Below are 16,732 nucleotides of genomic sequence, written 5' to 3' on the forward strand. Positions count from 1 at the left end.
TGTATCATTTATATGCGGTCATGTGACTTATTGTTCAGCCGCGGTGCTGGCATCGTGACAACACTTCATCCACCCTTAAGTATTATTCCGGTAGAGACGGGTACCACAGGTTCTGTCTTCTCTAGAAGATTTTACTAATATGATATTGTCTCCCATACCCTTAGAGCCATCTCTCAAAGAAGGATGAACTCAATAAGAAACATAGATAAAAGTATTATTTGTGTTATGTACTATTTCATAAGATGCTTTGGTACGGACTCAGTCACACAAGTATTCGGTTCCATGCGCCATGAGCCGTCCAAGAGGAGGGGCCCGGGGCCGGGGGCCTGCCTGAGGCGGGAGCTGAAGCTGCTCGAGTCCATCTTCCACCGCGGCCACGAGCGCTTCCGCATTGCCAGCGCCTGCCTGGACGAGCTGAGCTGCGAGTTCCTGCTGGCCGGGGCCGGAGGGGCCGGGGCGGGGGCCACGCCCGGCCCGCATCTCCCCGCACGGGGGTCGGTGCCTGGGGATCCCGTCCGCATCCACTGCAACATCACGGTGAGGACCCCCGTGCGTGTGCCTCCATAGGAGCCCCCTCTCGGGGACTCCAGGTTCCCCCACACAGCTTTTTTATCTCGGGAGACCTGGGAGGCCGAATCCCCCCTCGGGGCTCGCTCCTTCCCTGCAGGTCACACTGTGTCCGCCCCTGGAGGTTCTGCCGAGCACCCAGAAGCTCCCCCCTGGACCCTTCCTAGTGAGGGACACCCTGACACGCAGCGCCGCCACTGCCCCTCTCCACTCACCCACCCACATCCCCAGGCTCAGGATTTGGGGTTCTCCACGGCTTCACCCTGCCACCTGGGAGTGCCCTTTGCTTCCCCTCGCGCTCATTGCCCGGTTCCAGGCCTCTGCCCCGACCTCAGCTGGAAGGACTTGGTCGGGAGCTCGACACGTTTCAGTGATGCCCCCTCTCACGGCACCTTTCGCTTAGGACGCGGCCACCTGTGAGAGCCCTGCCCAGGCGCCTCCTGCAGCCCCTCTGCCTCTGCATCTACCTGGTGGTGGTTTGCGGTCCGCTGACCCTCTCCTTCCTCTCCTTCGGGTTCCCTTTCATTGTGGTGTAACCTCTAACTCTCCTTTTGCCCCAGCTGGGAGCAGATCTGCCACTCCCTCGCTGTTCCCTGAGGATCTCTCCAGTTGTCCGGGGTTGTGTGTTGCCTTTCCTGGTAATGGTGGTCATGTTTGAGGACGATCCCGTTCCGAACAGAAACGGTTCCTTTTCTCCCCAGTGGACATCATTCCACCCTCGGCTTGCTGGGCTGGTGCACCCGCACAGACCCCTTGAAGAGGGCTGGCCGCTGGTACTGTGTGGTGGAGCACTTACACTGCCTGCTGTGATCACGTGCGGCCCTGGTTGAGGACTCGGAGACCAGGACTTGATCCGGGCAGGCAGCAGGCTGGGGAAAGACAGGCTTGTGGATTGTGTGGGACTCTGGGTCCTGATTCAATTGACATGGTTCCTGTTTTCTGTCCCTTTCCTTCATCAAACCGGGTCACGGTTTGGCGAGGCAGGCCGCGGCTCAGATTGGAGGGTGTCCCACCAAAACTCGCATGTCCCACTTCTTCTTTCTTCTTCCATCCCCGCCAACCACACACATCACCTTTTTTCCTACTGAAGTAGGAAGTTAAGATTGACGCACTAGGTGTGGCTTAGGTGAAGACAGGGGCATCTTGAATCATTGGTTTCCCTCCGGCGCTGAGGATTAGAACCATGGCGGAGCTGGAACCCCTAGTACACGTGGAAATGGTTTCCTTGGCAGATGTGGAAACCTCAGGAGTTAGTTTTGTTCCTGAATTTAGCTACTAATTCCTTACGGGTAGGTTTTCCCCCTTCTACCTGCCCTTCCAGTTGCCAGCGGCCATCTACTATCTTTGTCCCTAAAAGGAAGTTAATTTAGAAGGTTCTCGGTTAGACACCCTGTGGCCCCGGTAAAGGAGACTTGGCCTGAACTGGCCCCTTGCTTTAGGGAGAGGGGGAGTCTGGTCCGGCTGCATTTGGCACTGTGGCTCAGGAATGCTGGGAATGTTCGCAGCGTAGGCCTCTTCCAGCCTGCCATGTGGAGCCCTGCATCCTACGCCTGGACGAAGAGGGTGGCAGGTTCCCAAGAGAGAGGTGGGGAGAATTGGCCTTTGAGGGGTCCTGTTGGAAGTGGGGTGTGGAAATTCTGCTACCCTTTCACTTTTAGATTCTGGAGATACAATCTAGTTTTCAATCCCTGCTTCCGCAGTTAAACTGGAAGTGGTCTGTAGTCTGCTTTTTTCACATCAGTGTGATTGTGGTGAGGTGATCTGTTCCTCAGCTGATCGTGGAGCTTGAAAATCAGAAGAGGACTTGGTGCTGGGTGTGGGAGAACTTCAAGTCCAGAACCTGGATAGGCCCCTCACTGTTCTGAGTGTGGCTGTGCCGCTCTCTCTTCTCATGGCCTAGGGTTCCTCGGAAAGCTGCCGGATTAGATACTGACCTGCTGAGCTGGGCTTCCATGAGCTGGAGAAAGAGCAAAGGAACTAGAAGTTTTGAGGAGTGGAGGGCAGGCAAAATGTAGCTTTTCCCAGAGCTGCCCATCTTGACCGCTCTCTCTGCTCTTTTTCCCGCCAGGAGTCATACCCTGCTGTGCCCCCCATCTGGTCGGTGGAGTCTGATGACCCAAACTTGGCTGCTGTCTTGGAGAGGCTGGTGGACATAAAGAAGGGGAATACTCTGGTAAGGGGGCCAGGCTGCTGAGGTTGGGCCCACATCTTGAAGGCAAACTGTGAAAGGGAGACACCTGGAAAGTGGGTGGTGCAGTAGGCTGAACTGTGGGGGCAGACTTCTTGGGGGAGTTGCTTGCAAAGGACAACGGGGGAGACCTATGCCAGCCCCAGGATGGGTCCAGTAAACTCTCCCACAGCTACATGGTCCATAAGATTAGTGAACTAGGTACCAATTTGGGTTCTGAGCTAAGAGCTCATCCATGTACCTGTCCAGATTGGGGTTGGAAAGGAGTATTTGATGTCACTGTGGTCCCCTACCCCCAGCTATTGCAGCATCTGAAGAGGATCATCTCCGACCTGTGTAAACTCTATAACCTCCCTCAGCATCCAGATGTGGAGATGCTGGATCAGCCCTTGCCCGCAGACCAGGTGAGGAGCCGAGGAGCTCGGGCCTTGTGCAGTTACCCCACAGACGGCACTCGGGCGATGGAGACAAATCTGCAGCAGTTCCTCTGCACCCGACCCCTCCAAACACACACACACGTGTTGTGACTCTTGGCTTCTTTTCCCCCCAGATGGGAATCTAGTTAAATGGGACGCTAATAGCTTCACCTATCAAAACTCACTCTCATGGGCAATATACCTTATGTGGAGAAGAGGGGGCGGGCCGGGGGGGGGGGATTTTTCCAGTAGAAGTTGGTGGCCATTGGGGTCTCAGGCCCCTTGTTAAGAACCAAGAAGCAAGAATCCCTCTTGGGGAAAATAAACTGGGATTTGTGAGGTGGGTGACAGAAATAGCCACTCTGCTTCTCTTTTATACTTTGGCATATGGTAGGAGGAGAGTAATGGGCTGCTAGTGAAGTCATTGCCTGGGCTGTTGCTTCCACTCAGATCTGGCTGGTGGACAGGCTGGCAGCGTTACGGATGGGCACACAGCTTCCGACCTGGGAGCTTGGGGGAGTAGGTGAGAGGTTGCATTCTAGGAAGCCACTGGGCTCTGATCTCCCACCTTTCCTCTCCCCACTGCAGTGCACACAGGAAGACGTGTCTTCGGAAGATGAAGATGAGGAGATGCCTGAGGTAGGCTTGCCACCTGAGGCAGCATTGGCAGGAAACTTTCAATCAGCAGCTTTGAGCATCCACAGTGTACAGAGCTCCAGGGTAGCCCTAGCCTGTTTTGCTCAATGGTTAGAGCGTTGGCCCGTGGACTGGAGGGTCCTGGGTTTGATTCTGGTCAAGGACACATACCTCGGTTGCAGGCTTGATCCCTGGCCCCAGACGGGGCATGTGTGGGAGGCAACCGGTCCATATGTCTCTCTCTGTCTCTCTCCCTTCCTTCCACTCTGTCTAAAAATCAGTGGGAAAAAAATATCCTCGGGTGAGGATTAACAGAGCTCCAGTCTAAACTGGGGAGGGAAAAATGCCAGTGAGTAAAGACAGGTTTACTGACCTGGAGGAATGGCCAGTGTAAGAGAGGAGACAGGGCACTCACAGCCAACCACTGAAGACAGTCAAGTGCAAATCTGTTTATACCAAATAGCAACAAGTTAATTTCTTTTCCTTTTTCTTTTTTTTAAATCCTCACCCGAGGATATTTTTCCATTATTTTTAGAGAGAGTGGAAGGGAGAGGGAGAGACAGAAAGAGAAACATTGGACTGGTTGCCTCCCGCACTAGCCCCGACCTGGGGCCGGGGATCCTGCCTGCAACCGAGGTACGTGCCCTTGACCGGGAATTGAACCCGAGACCCTTCCGACCATGGGCCACTGCTTATCCACTAAGCCAAACTGGTCAGGCTGCAGCAAGTTAATTTCAGATGGCTTTGAGCAGGCCTGGGTTTGCATCCTGTATCTCCGAGGTTATCTTAAGTTGGGAATTTTACCTAATTTTACTAAGCTGCAGTTTCCCTATTTATAAAACAGAATTATGGTATCTACTATATATGGTTGTCTTAAAGATTAAATGAGGCATTGCATGTAAAATGCTTCATGCAGTACATAGTGCTAAACAATTTATCTGATATATTTTAAAAACATAGATATTTCTGCATAATATTACAATTAAGAACTTGAGCTTCGGAGCCAGACAGATTTGATTCGCATTTTAGCTCTGCTAAGAGTTGTATGACTTTGGACATGAGAATTAACATTACTAGACCTCAGTTCCTTACCTGTAAAAACGGGAGTAACGATAACATAAAGGCACAGTGGTTGTAAGAATTAACTGAGCTAGTGTGTATGGCATCCAGTATAGTGCCCGACATAATGAACGTTCGGTAGATGTCAGCATCGAGGTGATAATTAGGAAGTCAGTATCGCCGTGTCCTGCTAGAGCCAGATCACTGGGATTGCTTTGTCTCCAAGCATTGCATTAATGTCCCAGGTTCTATAACTTTGTTAAGGTCTTAAGACACAAGAGACTCATGACACATGAAACTTACTCCTGTCGAGAGTAGAGAGCCCTCTGCGCCATCACCCAGCATCTAACAGAGGGTTCACATCCTGGATATGGGCTTTCCCATCATGCACAGTGGACTCTGTGCGTGACCTCTACCAAGCTCCCTCGCTGGGCCGCCTTCCTCATTCCCCTCTCGTCAGTGGTGCCTGTGCTGACTCAGGTCATGCACCTGGGCGGGCATGAGGTTTCTGATCCAGGTTCCTCCTTTAACCTGGAGTCCTGAGAATTCTTGGGTACAGTAGTCACCTGGTGAAACATGATCTCTCACAGTGTCAGGCCAAAGTCATTCTAGGAATTAAGAGCTGCTGCCAAGGGAGAGTTTTAGGAACGTTGGAGCAGGGTCAGGCTGGGAGACGAGGAATGAGTCTCTGCTTCCCTAGACCCGTACGTGGTTCTGCTGTAGGACTGAATGGGAGGGGGTTTGCCTTGTCCTTTAGGTTGTGGAGGGAATGGGGCTGGGAATTATTGCCGGAACAGAAAGGATGCTGTGTTCCTTAGCTTGCTGGAGAGTCCATTGTTCCTTAACTTGCAGCTCTAGACCAAATGGGGCTGGGAAGGCGATGGCCCCTCTCCACAACCTGTGTTGGTTTCTTTTCTCTATCCCATCCCACCTTCAGGACACAGAAGACCTAGATCACTATGAAATGAAAGAGGAAGAGCCAGCTGAGGGCAAGAAATCGGAAGATGATGGCATCGGAAAAGAAAACTTGGCTATCCTAGAGAAAATTAAAAAGAACCAGAGGCAAGATTACTTAAATGTACGTACCTTCTAGGGAGAGGCTGGGCCAAGGGGTGGTGGGTACTGGCTAGAAGGTGGTAGGCCATCACCTATCAGTCTGGGAGCAGTGTTTTCTGGGGTGAGTTATGGGTGTGCCTAATCCTTGCTCAGATCCTGAACAAGCTGCCAGACTGCCCCTAAGGTCTAGGTGTGTGTTTCCAAACCACATGACCCTGAGAGGTTTGTCTTCCCTCCCCTGCAGGGGGCAGTATCTGGCTCGGTGCAGGCCACTGACCGGCTGATGAAGGAGCTCAGGGATATATACCGATCACAGAGTTTCAAAGGTGGTGAGTTTGCCTCAGGGAAGGGCCTGGACAGGAGCTTCTCTAAGGATACGAGTCAGAATGGAGCTCCTCAAGCCAGGGGCTTCGATTGGCTGCATGTCCATGGGGTGCACCGGGAGCCTTTGGTATTTTTCTTCTCAGTCTGGGTGGATCCTCAACTGGACCATCCTACTAACCCCTGCCTTCCCGCCTTCCAGGAAACTATGCAGTCGAACTGGTGAATGACAGTCTTTATGATTGGAATGTCAAACTCCTCAAGTGAGTGGGGCTCTGGGATTGGAAAGGAAGTTGAGGCCCAGTATGTGGGGAGCCACTGTGCTGGGAGTCTCGGGCAGTCCCAGGAGCAGGTGTGGGCAGTGGGTGTCCCTCTGCTGCTAGCCAGGGGAAGTGGGGGTCGACACAAGGCTCCTGAGCTAGGACAAGGAGTCAGCCCAGACTCATTGCTTCATAGAGTTGACCAGGACAGCGCTTTGCACAACGATCTCCAGATCCTCAAAGAGAAAGAAGGTGCAGACTTCATCCTACTTAACTTTTCCTTTAAAGTAAGTCTTTTCCCTTCCAGCCCCTCCCTCCTGGCCGAGGCCTCCTTCTCCACCGTACAATCTTGTGGCAGATCCTGGCCTCCCCGCCAATCATTGCCTTTGTCTCTCACAGGATAACTTTCCATTTGACCCACCGTTTGTCAGGGTTGTGTCTCCAGTCCTTTCAGGAGGGTGAGTGGCTGAGGGCAGCTCCTGTTACAGAAGGTGAGAAAGGGGCGTGAGCTTTTGCCAGGCACAACTGACTAACCTTTCTCCTGCAGGTATGTGCTGGGTGGAGGTGCCATCTGCATGGAACTTCTCACCAAGCAGGTGAGCCTGTCTCTTGCTCTTGGTCAGGCTGGCCAGGGCCGGGCTCGGTGAGCTTCACCGCACGCCTCTGTGGCTTTCGGGTGATGGGCTCAATGTGGCCCTTTCACCCGTTGACCCAGACAAACAGGTGGTGGCTGTTCCAGGCGTGAGGGGCAGGACCCCTTCCACAGACGCAGCTCCTTGCTGGAGAGCAGGTGTGAGGTGTCTGGGAACTCTGCTGACTTGCTGCTCCCCCCGTTTCCAGGGCTGGAGCAGTGCCTACTCGATAGAGTCCGTGATCATGCAGATCAGTGCCACACTGGTGAAGGGGAAAGCACGAGTGCAGTTTGGAGCCAACAAAGTAAGGAGCTGGGGCTGCTGGGCGGGCTGGAGCCAGTTATCATTTGGGCCACTAGCAGGCCCAGGCCGCCCTCTCTGAGGGGCCAAGCGGATGAGGCATCGGATGCGTGGGCCTGGGACACCATGGTGGGAACAGGAGAGGGCCTTGGCCTGGGGGGCTGCCTAAGGCTTCGGGGAGGACACAGGTCTGGAAAGGGAAGGCTATGGGATTGCATCCCCGAGGGGCCTACAGGTGGGGGCACTTCTATGTTAACAGAGCACAAGTTTGGGTCTCTGGGTGACAGTTCATGGAAGGAGGGGCAGTAAAGCCGCAGCTGGCCATGGCCTGACCTGGCGGCTTCCTCTCCCCAGTCTCAATACAGTCTGACAAGAGCACAGCAGTCCTACAAGTCCTTGGTGCAGATCCACGAAAAAAACGGTGAGGCTGGAGCCAGGACTCGGGATTCGGACGCTCGGAAGGCCTGAGGTTTTCCCTTCCAGCCAAGTAGCAAGGACCCCCTTCTGGTTTCTGAGCCTTTCTCACCCATTAACACAGCACCTGCCCGTTACCCAGAGAAGGGCTGGAGGTGGCTACCCCCACTGCCTCCTTTCTAGAAAAGCACCAGCCATCATATTCCCTGTGGACTCGGTGCTGCCCCTTCCCGACCACCTGTGAGAAAGCTCACCTCACCCTGTCATCTCGGGCTGGGCACAGCCTCTCCCCTTGCTTATGCTCTCCAGGTAGGCAGTCTCCCTGCCCCTGCACCTCTCCCCGCACTGGAAGCCCTGCCTAGGGTCATTTCACCTGTCACCTGGAGTCTTCAGTGCTCGGGGCTGGGAGCAGGGACTTCAGCCTCCACCTCACTGTTGGGTTTCTTTGCAGGCTGGTACACACCCCCAAAGGAAGATGGCTAACCCTGGAGCGCCGTCCCCCTCCTCCTTCCCCAGGCACCACTGGACCAATTACCTTTGAATGCTGTATTTGGATCTCACGCTGCCTCTGTGGTTCCCTCCCTCATTTTTCCTGGACGTGATAGCTCTGCCTATTGCAGGACAATGATGGCTATTCTAAACGCTAAGGAAAAAAACAAACACCGAACTGTTTCAAGTACTCAAGACTGACTTACAGACCAACCAACCACCTGGCTGGAACCCTTGCTAGCAGGCATTCTTATAAAAGAAACTTTTGAGCCTCCTTATATTGCTGGAAACTCAGCTGTGCTCCAGACTAGAGCCTCCTTACCTATGCTATGGATTTTTAATTTATTTTCTCTTATTTCATGTACACTGCTTTTTTTGGTTACAGTGTATGATGGATGTGTATGAAAAAATGTATCTTTGGGAAAACAATTACAGTTTGTTAATTTGAAGATGCTGGTCTTGACTCATCTTTCTTTTTGTTCCCATATCCACCCCACCCCCATCCCCGAAACTATTTGGGTGGTGGGGGAGGGGTCGAGAAGAGAGGCTGCACTTCACTGCTAAAGCCAGAGGAAGGTGGATTCCGTCTGAAGGCCTCTGGAGCGACCAGCACCCGTCCCCCTGGCATGCAGAGCCTGCCCTGCTGAGCCACGGTGTAACGGGCTGAAATGATGACCTTAATTCTTAGGACGACTTTTCTCTTCTACTTGCAGATGTTTTCAAATTTCTAAGAACAAGGAAATGGGAAAGGAGGCTTACCAGGCTGCTGTTTCATGGAATTGCTTTTAAATGAGTTGAGTGGTGATGGAGGCAGTCTCGTGTGTACTCAGCCTCTGGTCTCAGCAGTGTGCTCTGTGTGCCACAACTCCGGTGTTCGCCGATCCCTCCCTCCCGGGAAACGGCTTCTGGCTAGCTTCTTTGCTCACCCTCCTCTCTCTCACTTCCCTTGGTCTCGTAAGAGAAAACAGGTATAGCTCTGAGATTGTTTGGCTTGAAAAATTGGGGATTCTTTTCAAGCCACTTCCATAAGATGGGTCCTCTGGGAAGGTTAGCTTTCAGGGGGCTGTTGTGTACACCTGTGTCCCCACCCCAGGCTCTGGGAACTGCTGGGCGGGGAGAGTGAGGTAGGAAGTCCGCGGGGCTGGAACCGTCAGTGCTGTGTTGTCTGTACATGCTGTTTAAAAGGAAGGGTATGAGGTCTGCGTTTGACGCTGCCTGCCTCCCGTCAGTGAGCTTGCGTTGGGGTTGAGACAGGCTCTGAGGGACAGACTATGCCTGCAGACGAGGTGATGACCGCAATAACAAGCCAGGGATGGCTCAGTGACGATGCTAGTCTTAGCCCAGAATTGAGAGCGCTGCCTGGGCGCCTGTAGGATGTCAGTTCTGTAATGCTTTAACATTGGTCATTTCCCCCCATTTTCTTTTAAGGGATTAATGTCTTGCTGCTTCAGGTGGATGGAGAGTTCAACAGTCCCCCTCAATGCTGCTCTAACTCTACCCACACCCACCTGATATGGGGTGCTAAAGTTTAGATAAAGTGGGGACCCTAGGGGCAAACTTATTCCATAGAGCGGAAATCTGGTTTTCAAGGCCTTTGTGGCTTTCTTCTGAACTTATCACCAGCCCTGGCTGAAATGTAGATTGTGTTTTTAGTAATGTGTACTGTGAGCTGTCCTCTGTATAATGTATTTTGTAATGTATTTTTCTCATCTACCAAAGGATGAAACAAATAAAGTTATTTAAATAGTTTGGCTCTAATCAATTTTTTTAAAGAAATAATGGGGTCCCTGTTCCCCTGCCATAAGGGAGGCACCAGCTCCTGTGAGTTGTACGGCAACGCTCAGAGAACCCTCCACTTTCTTGTCAAACCTAATATTCCCTTTATGACCTGAAGTTTAGGGTTCTCATGGCGTTACAAATCATGGGAGAATCAAGGCCATATCGTGAATCAGTTTCCTTCTAAGGCAAGAAGAAGTGAAACAGCTCTTTGAGGTCAGTATCCTACACCTCAATCTCCATCCCAGGCAGGGTCTGCCCAGCCCAGAGCCCGCAGCCAGAGCTGAGTAAGAGCCTGAGACAGCTCACCTCACTGCCGTGGGTAGGGGAGGGCAGAGATGGGGAGAGGTGGCCCGACAGGAATCAATCACCCAAACTTGTGAACCGTGCCAACATTTATTCTCCATGGTGATGGCTCACTGGTTAAATGTTCCCCACCTGGTTCTACAATGGAATCCCAGGAAAATAAAGCCGTGGGCCCTTCCATTCTCCAGAATCTCCAGAATCTGTTGGAGCAGTTTATATCATGCTCCGGGGGCACAAAAAAAGAGACAAAATAAATACATGGCCACCTGAAGCTTCCCATGTAAGCTTCCTAGGTTTGGTTCAAATGTCCATACTGAGTGGGGAACTGAAGACACAAGACAAAGTTGAGACTTTTCTGAGAGGAGCTGAGGGTAAAGGCAAATGCAAATCAAATCAATCCTGGGCACCAGTGTGGCCTTGCGAGTGGAAGGGGGACACAGGTCAGGGCAGGCAGGGGGAGGGGGAGAGAGAGGGGGCACGAAGAATATATAAAGGAGGGAGGGAGCTGATGCTAGCTACATCATCTTAACTCTTCAAACTTCAGGATTTGTGGCTGCAAGAGAAAGAGAAAGTCTCAGTGGGAAGGAAGGACCACCGCAGCCAGTCTACCTGACCCCTTGGGTAACTTCAGGTTGTTTTGTCTAAGCCTCTAAGGGAACGCCAGATAAATCCGCAATCCAGGCCTTGGCACTGGCCTGCAGCTGAGCCCTGGGGTGGGAGGAGAGGGAGCAGGGCTGAGTGAGATACGGGGCAGTTACCTCCAAGTTCAAAGCGCCAGTGATCTTCCCTTTGAGGATGTGATGGGTCAGCTGATATGAACTCAAAATGCCTGCGAAACAAAACACAACAACAAAACCCTGGTGGCACTGGGTCAGGCAGGAGGAGCAAGGGAGGGAAGTGGGAGGCCAGGCCTCGGGGAAATGCAGAGCAGCTCCTACAAGTCTCTGCTAGTTAGGGCTGCCTCCCTGCTGCAGGATAAACCGAGATAAAGCTGGCAGGGGGTTGGGGGGGGGGTGCATGAGGAATATATAAAAGGAGGGGACATTATTACTGTTACTGGAATAATGACACAAATCTGGGATTTCACATTCTCTCTTCATATATATATATATATATATATATATATATATATATATATTTAAATTTCAGAGATGAAGGGAGGGAGGGAGAGAGAAACATCGATGAGAGAGAATCATTGATCGGCTGCCTTCTGCACACCCCACACTGGGGATCAAGCCTGCACCCTGGGCATATGCCCCAACCGGAAATCAAACTGTGACCTCCTGGTTCACAGGCCGAAGCTCAACCACTGAGCCATGTCAGCTGGGCGGATTTCACATTCTCTAATGGGAAATTCTGGGGACAGAAAACTTCATCCTCTCTGCTCTGAGCATCTGCGCTAGAGGGAGAGAGGTCAGAAGCAGATGCTCTCACCATGAGCATGTTTACATGCTGGAACGAGGCAGGGCAGGCCGCCGGTCAAAATGTCAGCTCCTGCCGAATCTGGGACTGTCTGCGCATGAGACTGACCATGCTAAAGCCGGACCTCACTTCCACCCCGGCCATGCCCCTTTCTTGCTGTGAGAGGTGAGGAAGTTCCTTTCACCTTTTTGAGCTTTGCTTTCCTCATCCATCCGGGGAGGACTGTCCACCACCTGCCTGACCTCTCGGGCCATCTCCAAGTCCAGGAGGGAGCTCAGCACAGCCCATGTCTGGGCTGGGCACTCTGGCCCCTAACAACCGCGCAGTCCCCTTCAGCCTGCCCCCCACTCCAGAGCCCTGGCCCTGTTCCCCCAGGCTGGGCAATTACCCAAGATGACCTGTGGGTGGTGCTCCTGACCACTAGGCACCGTTCCCCTCAGCCTCCCAGGGGTGAGGGGGCCTGGGCCTACACTTGGGGAGTGAGTGTGTCTGTCTGTCTGTCTGTCTTCACCTCTGCTTCTCCTGATCCCCCAAAGCATTCTTTCATCCTTTCAGAGTCGCTCCGCTTTCACCGGTTTTATGTACATTGGGTTTTGCTTAAGATTTCATTGGGAGAGGATTCTGTTACAGAAGAAAACTAGAATCTGAAAACAAATGGTTAGGTGGAGGACACTGGGCTTGGGGCCTTCTGTTGATGTGCTGTTCCTTTAGACCAGCGGTTCTCAACCTGTGGGTCGAGACCCCTTTGGGGGTCGAATGACCCTTTCACAGGGGTCGCCTAAGACCATCAGAAAACACATATATAATTACATATTGTTTTTGTGATTCATCACTAGGCTTTAATTATGTTCAATTTGTGACAATGAAATTGGGGGTCACCACAACATGAGGAACTGTATTAAAGGGTCGCGGCATTAGGAAGGTTGAGAACCACTGCTTTAGACAGAGCAGCGCTGGCAGAAGCAGGGGTGAGAAGCCTGCCCTCCCTCCCTGCACCCCGAGAGCTAAGCCTTTGGACAGCACCTGCTGGGGCCTGTGGAGCCCAGGTGTGAAAACTAATACCCAAGAGGCAGCTCTGCAAGAGGCAGATGCCAAAAACCGGGGAAAGATCAAATGACTAGAGGCTTAAGGGTACCCTGAGGGCCTTGGCTGCCCCCACACCCTCCCCCACTGAGGTCCTGGAGGCAGACACAGCATCTCCCACCCCTGGGCTGGGGGGGAGGGGGTGTCGGAGGGCATCTTACCTTTCCTCAGCATGAAAGGCTGAGTCAGAGGGGGGATGGTCCAGAAGTCATCACTATCCAGGCTGCGCAGACACTGCACCGGGACGGTGGCCGACTGGCCAAAGTCGACGAACAAGACCACAGCCCAGGTATCCACCCTGTCCACTACCCAGCACCTGGCCAGAGGGAGGGAGGAACGGAGGGCTGTTCCACCTGGCGGCACGCACGGCGGTCCTTCACAAAGAGGCTCAGAGGTCAAGGCTAACGGAGCAGAGTTTCCTTCGTTCCCCCCTTCCTCGGGCAGAGAAGTGATCATAGTCACAGATCTCGGGAGAGGAAGCAGCAAGAAAGAAACCGGAGTCCCGAGGAGGGAGAAGGGAAGGAGTGTCTGTCCGCCGGCCTCTCTCACACTGTCCACCCTTAGGCCGTCCACCCCTGCCGGGCACATACCTGTTCCAGGCCCGGCCGTACGTGCCCAGGTGGTACTCGGCCAGGCAGCGGGCCCCGCGCTGCACGGCTGCGTCCTGCAGGTAGGGCTGCTGCTCCTCCCGCCTCGGCCAGGGTGCTGAAGAGCGCCCTGCATGTTCTGGTGCAGAGTCTGCAGGTGGCACACATGCGCAGGCCTCACTGCCTGCAGCACATCCCACGTCTGGCTCTGCAGGCGTCCCCTGCTAGGCCAGCACCACTGACCGACCCCCAGGGAACCAAGGTCCAGGCGGGAGAGAGGAAGACTCGGGACCCGGGGATTAGAATGCACTCGTCTGGACGCCGCCGCGGACCGGCCCATCACCACCCCCACCCCGGGAAGGCTCTGCGAGGAGGCGCCGAGCCCACGCAGGCCACCAACAAGCCCATACCTCCGTGACGTGCATGGCCCAGAAGAACGGGGTCCGAGGGACAATACTGGTCACCAGCAGCCCCACGTCCCCGCCGGTGTGGCAGATGGTGGCCAGCCAGCCCGGGTCGCGGAAGCATTCCCTCAGGAGCGGCACCAGGAAGGAGCCTCTGGGGGAAGAGCCGTGGGACATGGGGTGAGCGAGTGAACGAGGTGACCAACCTGGTCCTGGAGGAGGCAGGGCAGGACGGTCACCCTGGGTCAGGTCCACCCCTCCAGGGAGGGGATGAGTACATAACGCAGAATGAAGGCAGCACCAGGGCAGGGGGGAGGGGGAGGGGAGAGGGAGATTGAGAAGGGGGCGGGTCCTAGAGGAAAACACACACACACCCAGGCTCCCACAGACAGGTGGGCCCTCACTGGGCCGACGACCTGAAGCACGGGGTGGACTGTCCAAAACCCAGGACACGTCTTCAATCCTCAAATCGCTCCTCCTGTGTCTACGTCATGCCCAACTCCAGCCTCCCACCCACTAACTCCATCACCTAAGGCACCCGTGTGGTCAGCAAGGCAGACCTGTTGCCGTGGAAAAACACACAAACCACTCGTCCTACAGCGAGTTCCTGTCCGAGATGATCCCGGCATCTCTGACATGACGAATGGTGTCCACTGTTAAAGCAGACGACGTGGTGGGCATGATGGCCGCATGGGACCCGGGGTGGGGGGGACAGTCACAGGCCTTCACTGTCCCAAAACGGAAACAGATTTTCTTAGGTCCCTGTGGGTCTGGTGCCGGAGCTCCTGAGAACTGAACTCCCACATGGGGACCACCCCTACCCACCCTCTAGGGACGGAATGCTGTTTGCAGGCGCCGCTTGCTCTGGTGGGCCCTGCACCCCTCCACTGACCTCATTTCCATGGGGACTGCAAATAAGGGTGTCCTCGGTCTCGCTGTCTTTCGGGGGGCACCGGGAGCTTTGGGGGTGAGCTGGAGATAAGCTGGAGAGCAGGAGAGTGAGTCTTGGAGGCACCAGAGCTGCCCCTGCCCCCCTAGACGCCCTGGCCCCACCCTCAGAGGTAGGACAGGATGGGCCACTCGGCCACGTCCTTCCACACCTCAGCCTCTAGATCAGTGGTTCTCAACCTTCCTAATGCCGCGACCCTTTAATACAGTTCCTCATGTTGTGGTGACCCCCAACCATAAAATTATTTTCGTTGCTACTTCATGACTGTAATGTTGCTACTGTTATGAATCGTCATGAATCATCTGATATGCAGGATGTATTGTCATTGTTCTCGACCCACAGGTTGAGAACCGCTGCTCTAGATCTTCAGCTGGGTGGGGAGGGTGTGCTGCCTGATAGTCATTAATCAAGAAAGCATCCCGGAGGAATAAACAGGGGTATTTCCCCCACGGAGAGGCCCACAGGGGGCAGAGCTGAAAGGGGGGCTGGGAGAATTGAGTCAGGAGTTGCGAAGACACGTCCTGGGGACTCGGGATCTCACCAGCGATTTCGGCAAATCCTCGACGGGAAGGCCTCTCCAACACCTAGGGAGAAGGAGACAGGCACCGCTCAGGCGCGGCAGCAGTTATCCTATCGGTGTGTACGTGGAGTCGCTCCAAGTGGACTCGGAGGCAAAGTGTCACAGCCCCTGCACCGCCGCCGGCGTCCGCTGAGTCTAACACCCACTCATGCTCTTTCTCGCTTGGACCCTGAGCCAACCAGGAGAAGACGCTCAGAAACAGGGGAGGGGGGGCAGGCGGCGGCAGGGGGGCTCCCGCAGGACTCACAGTCCCAAAGGCCAAACGCGGAGCCCGGGGGGTCCCTGCTGGACCTTCTTGCGGAGGGGGGCGGGGGGAGAGGTGGGAACGGTTACACTGGAAGCCGGGTTACGTGGAGACAGAAAGGTCTGGGTGCCCTGCGCCTCACTACAGCCCTGCAGCCCCCAACCCACGCTGGCTCCCCTCCCCACTGTCCTCGCCTGGAAAACACGCACCCCTGCTTAGAGCCATGTCTCTGCCCGCCCTGCTGCTCCCCTGCTCTGGCCACTGACCGCTGCCAGCGAGCACCTGTGGCCCCTGTTCTCTCCTGGACACACGCTACAGTCCCACCTGAGCCCCTCGTGAGCTTCCTTTCCGCTTCGCCAAACGGACGACTTCACGCCTCTTCAGACCCACCCCACCCCCCACCCCACCGAGGAACCTGCCTCTTTACCAGGTGAAAACTGGCAGCAGTGGGACGGGAGGTCCCCCCTTCTCTCCATGCAAGCCCCGACCCGCCCTCTCCGCCATCCCTCCTGCTGCCCTGGCCACCAGGTACCTGCCCTAACACTCTGGGTCTCGCACCGTCTCGCCTTCTCAAGGACAGCAGCCCTCTCCCTCCCCCATGGCTCTCCCTCTCCTGTGGACGCCTCCCACCAGGAACATGCCCTGTTACCCATGTTTGAGACCCTGGCTTGACCGCACTCCCCTCTAGCTGCCAGCTTCCTCTGCTCCGCCGCTGGCAGTGCTGAGTCCTGTCTGCTTCCCCACCTGACACTTCCCCGCAGCACAGTCCAACGAGGCCGCCTTGAAACCGCTCGCACCGGGTCAGCGTGACCTGAGAGCTGCTGTATCCTCATGTTCTCCGCGCTGAGCTCACCGGCGGTATTCCACCCACTCCCTCTTTCTAGAAACACTGCTCCCCTGGCCTTCCTTGACATTGCACACGTCCGGTCTTCCTCATCTTTCACTGGCTGGCCCTCTAATAATATTTTAATTGATTTCAGAGAGGAAGGAGAAGGGGAGAGAGCTAGAAGCATCAATGATGAGAGAGATCATTGATTGGCTGC

At 54.5% G+C, this 16,732-nt stretch overlaps 2 protein-coding genes across 3 annotated transcripts in view; one reads left to right on the top strand and one right to left on the bottom strand.

Annotated features, from left to right (window-relative positions):
* The first annotated feature begins 1,396 nt into the window (after positions 1-1,396).
* Positions 1,397-8,787, top strand: UBE2Q1 (ubiquitin conjugating enzyme E2 Q1). Of its 2 annotated transcripts, XM_023759238.1 has the most exons (13): positions 1,442-1,856; positions 2,636-2,740; positions 3,055-3,159; positions 3,760-3,810; positions 5,804-5,944; positions 6,167-6,251; positions 6,446-6,506; positions 6,700-6,790; positions 6,903-6,961; positions 7,051-7,099; positions 7,344-7,439; positions 7,790-7,856; positions 8,301-8,787. In XM_023759238.1, exons 1-13 carry the CDS (start codon positions 1,800-1,802, stop codon positions 8,330-8,332), a joined length of 999 nt encoding a protein of 332 aa, XP_023615006.1. In that variant the 5' UTR covers positions 1,442-1,799; the 3' UTR covers positions 8,333-8,787. The 2 variants fall into 2 exon arrangements, with proteins under 2 accessions (XP_023615007.1, XP_023615006.1); XM_023759239.1 differs by lacking the exons at positions 7,344-7,439; positions 7,790-7,856; positions 8,301-8,787 and adding an exon at positions 7,219-7,338 and having other exon boundaries at positions 1,397-1,856.
* A 1,706-nt stretch (positions 8,788-10,493) lies between these two features.
* Positions 10,494-16,732, bottom strand: part of TDRD10 (tudor domain containing 10) — a 22,580-nt gene continuing 16,341 nt past the window's right edge. Inside the window, 9 exon segments of the mRNA XM_014461142.2 lie at positions 10,494-10,973; positions 11,179-11,249; positions 13,087-13,241; positions 13,516-13,613; positions 13,615-13,641; positions 13,643-13,663; positions 13,923-14,070; positions 14,809-14,899; positions 15,407-15,449. Coding sequence (XP_014316628.1) covers positions 10,941-10,973; positions 11,179-11,249; positions 13,087-13,241; positions 13,516-13,613; positions 13,615-13,641; positions 13,643-13,663; positions 13,923-14,070; positions 14,809-14,899; positions 15,407-15,449 — 687 coding nt within the window. The 3' untranslated portion in view covers positions 10,494-10,940.

This window comes from Myotis lucifugus, unplaced genomic scaffold (assembly GCF_000147115.1).
Source record: "Myotis lucifugus unplaced genomic scaffold, Myoluc2.0 scaffold_151, whole genome shotgun sequence".
NCBI lineage: Eukaryota > Metazoa > Chordata > Mammalia > Chiroptera > Vespertilionidae > Myotis > Myotis lucifugus.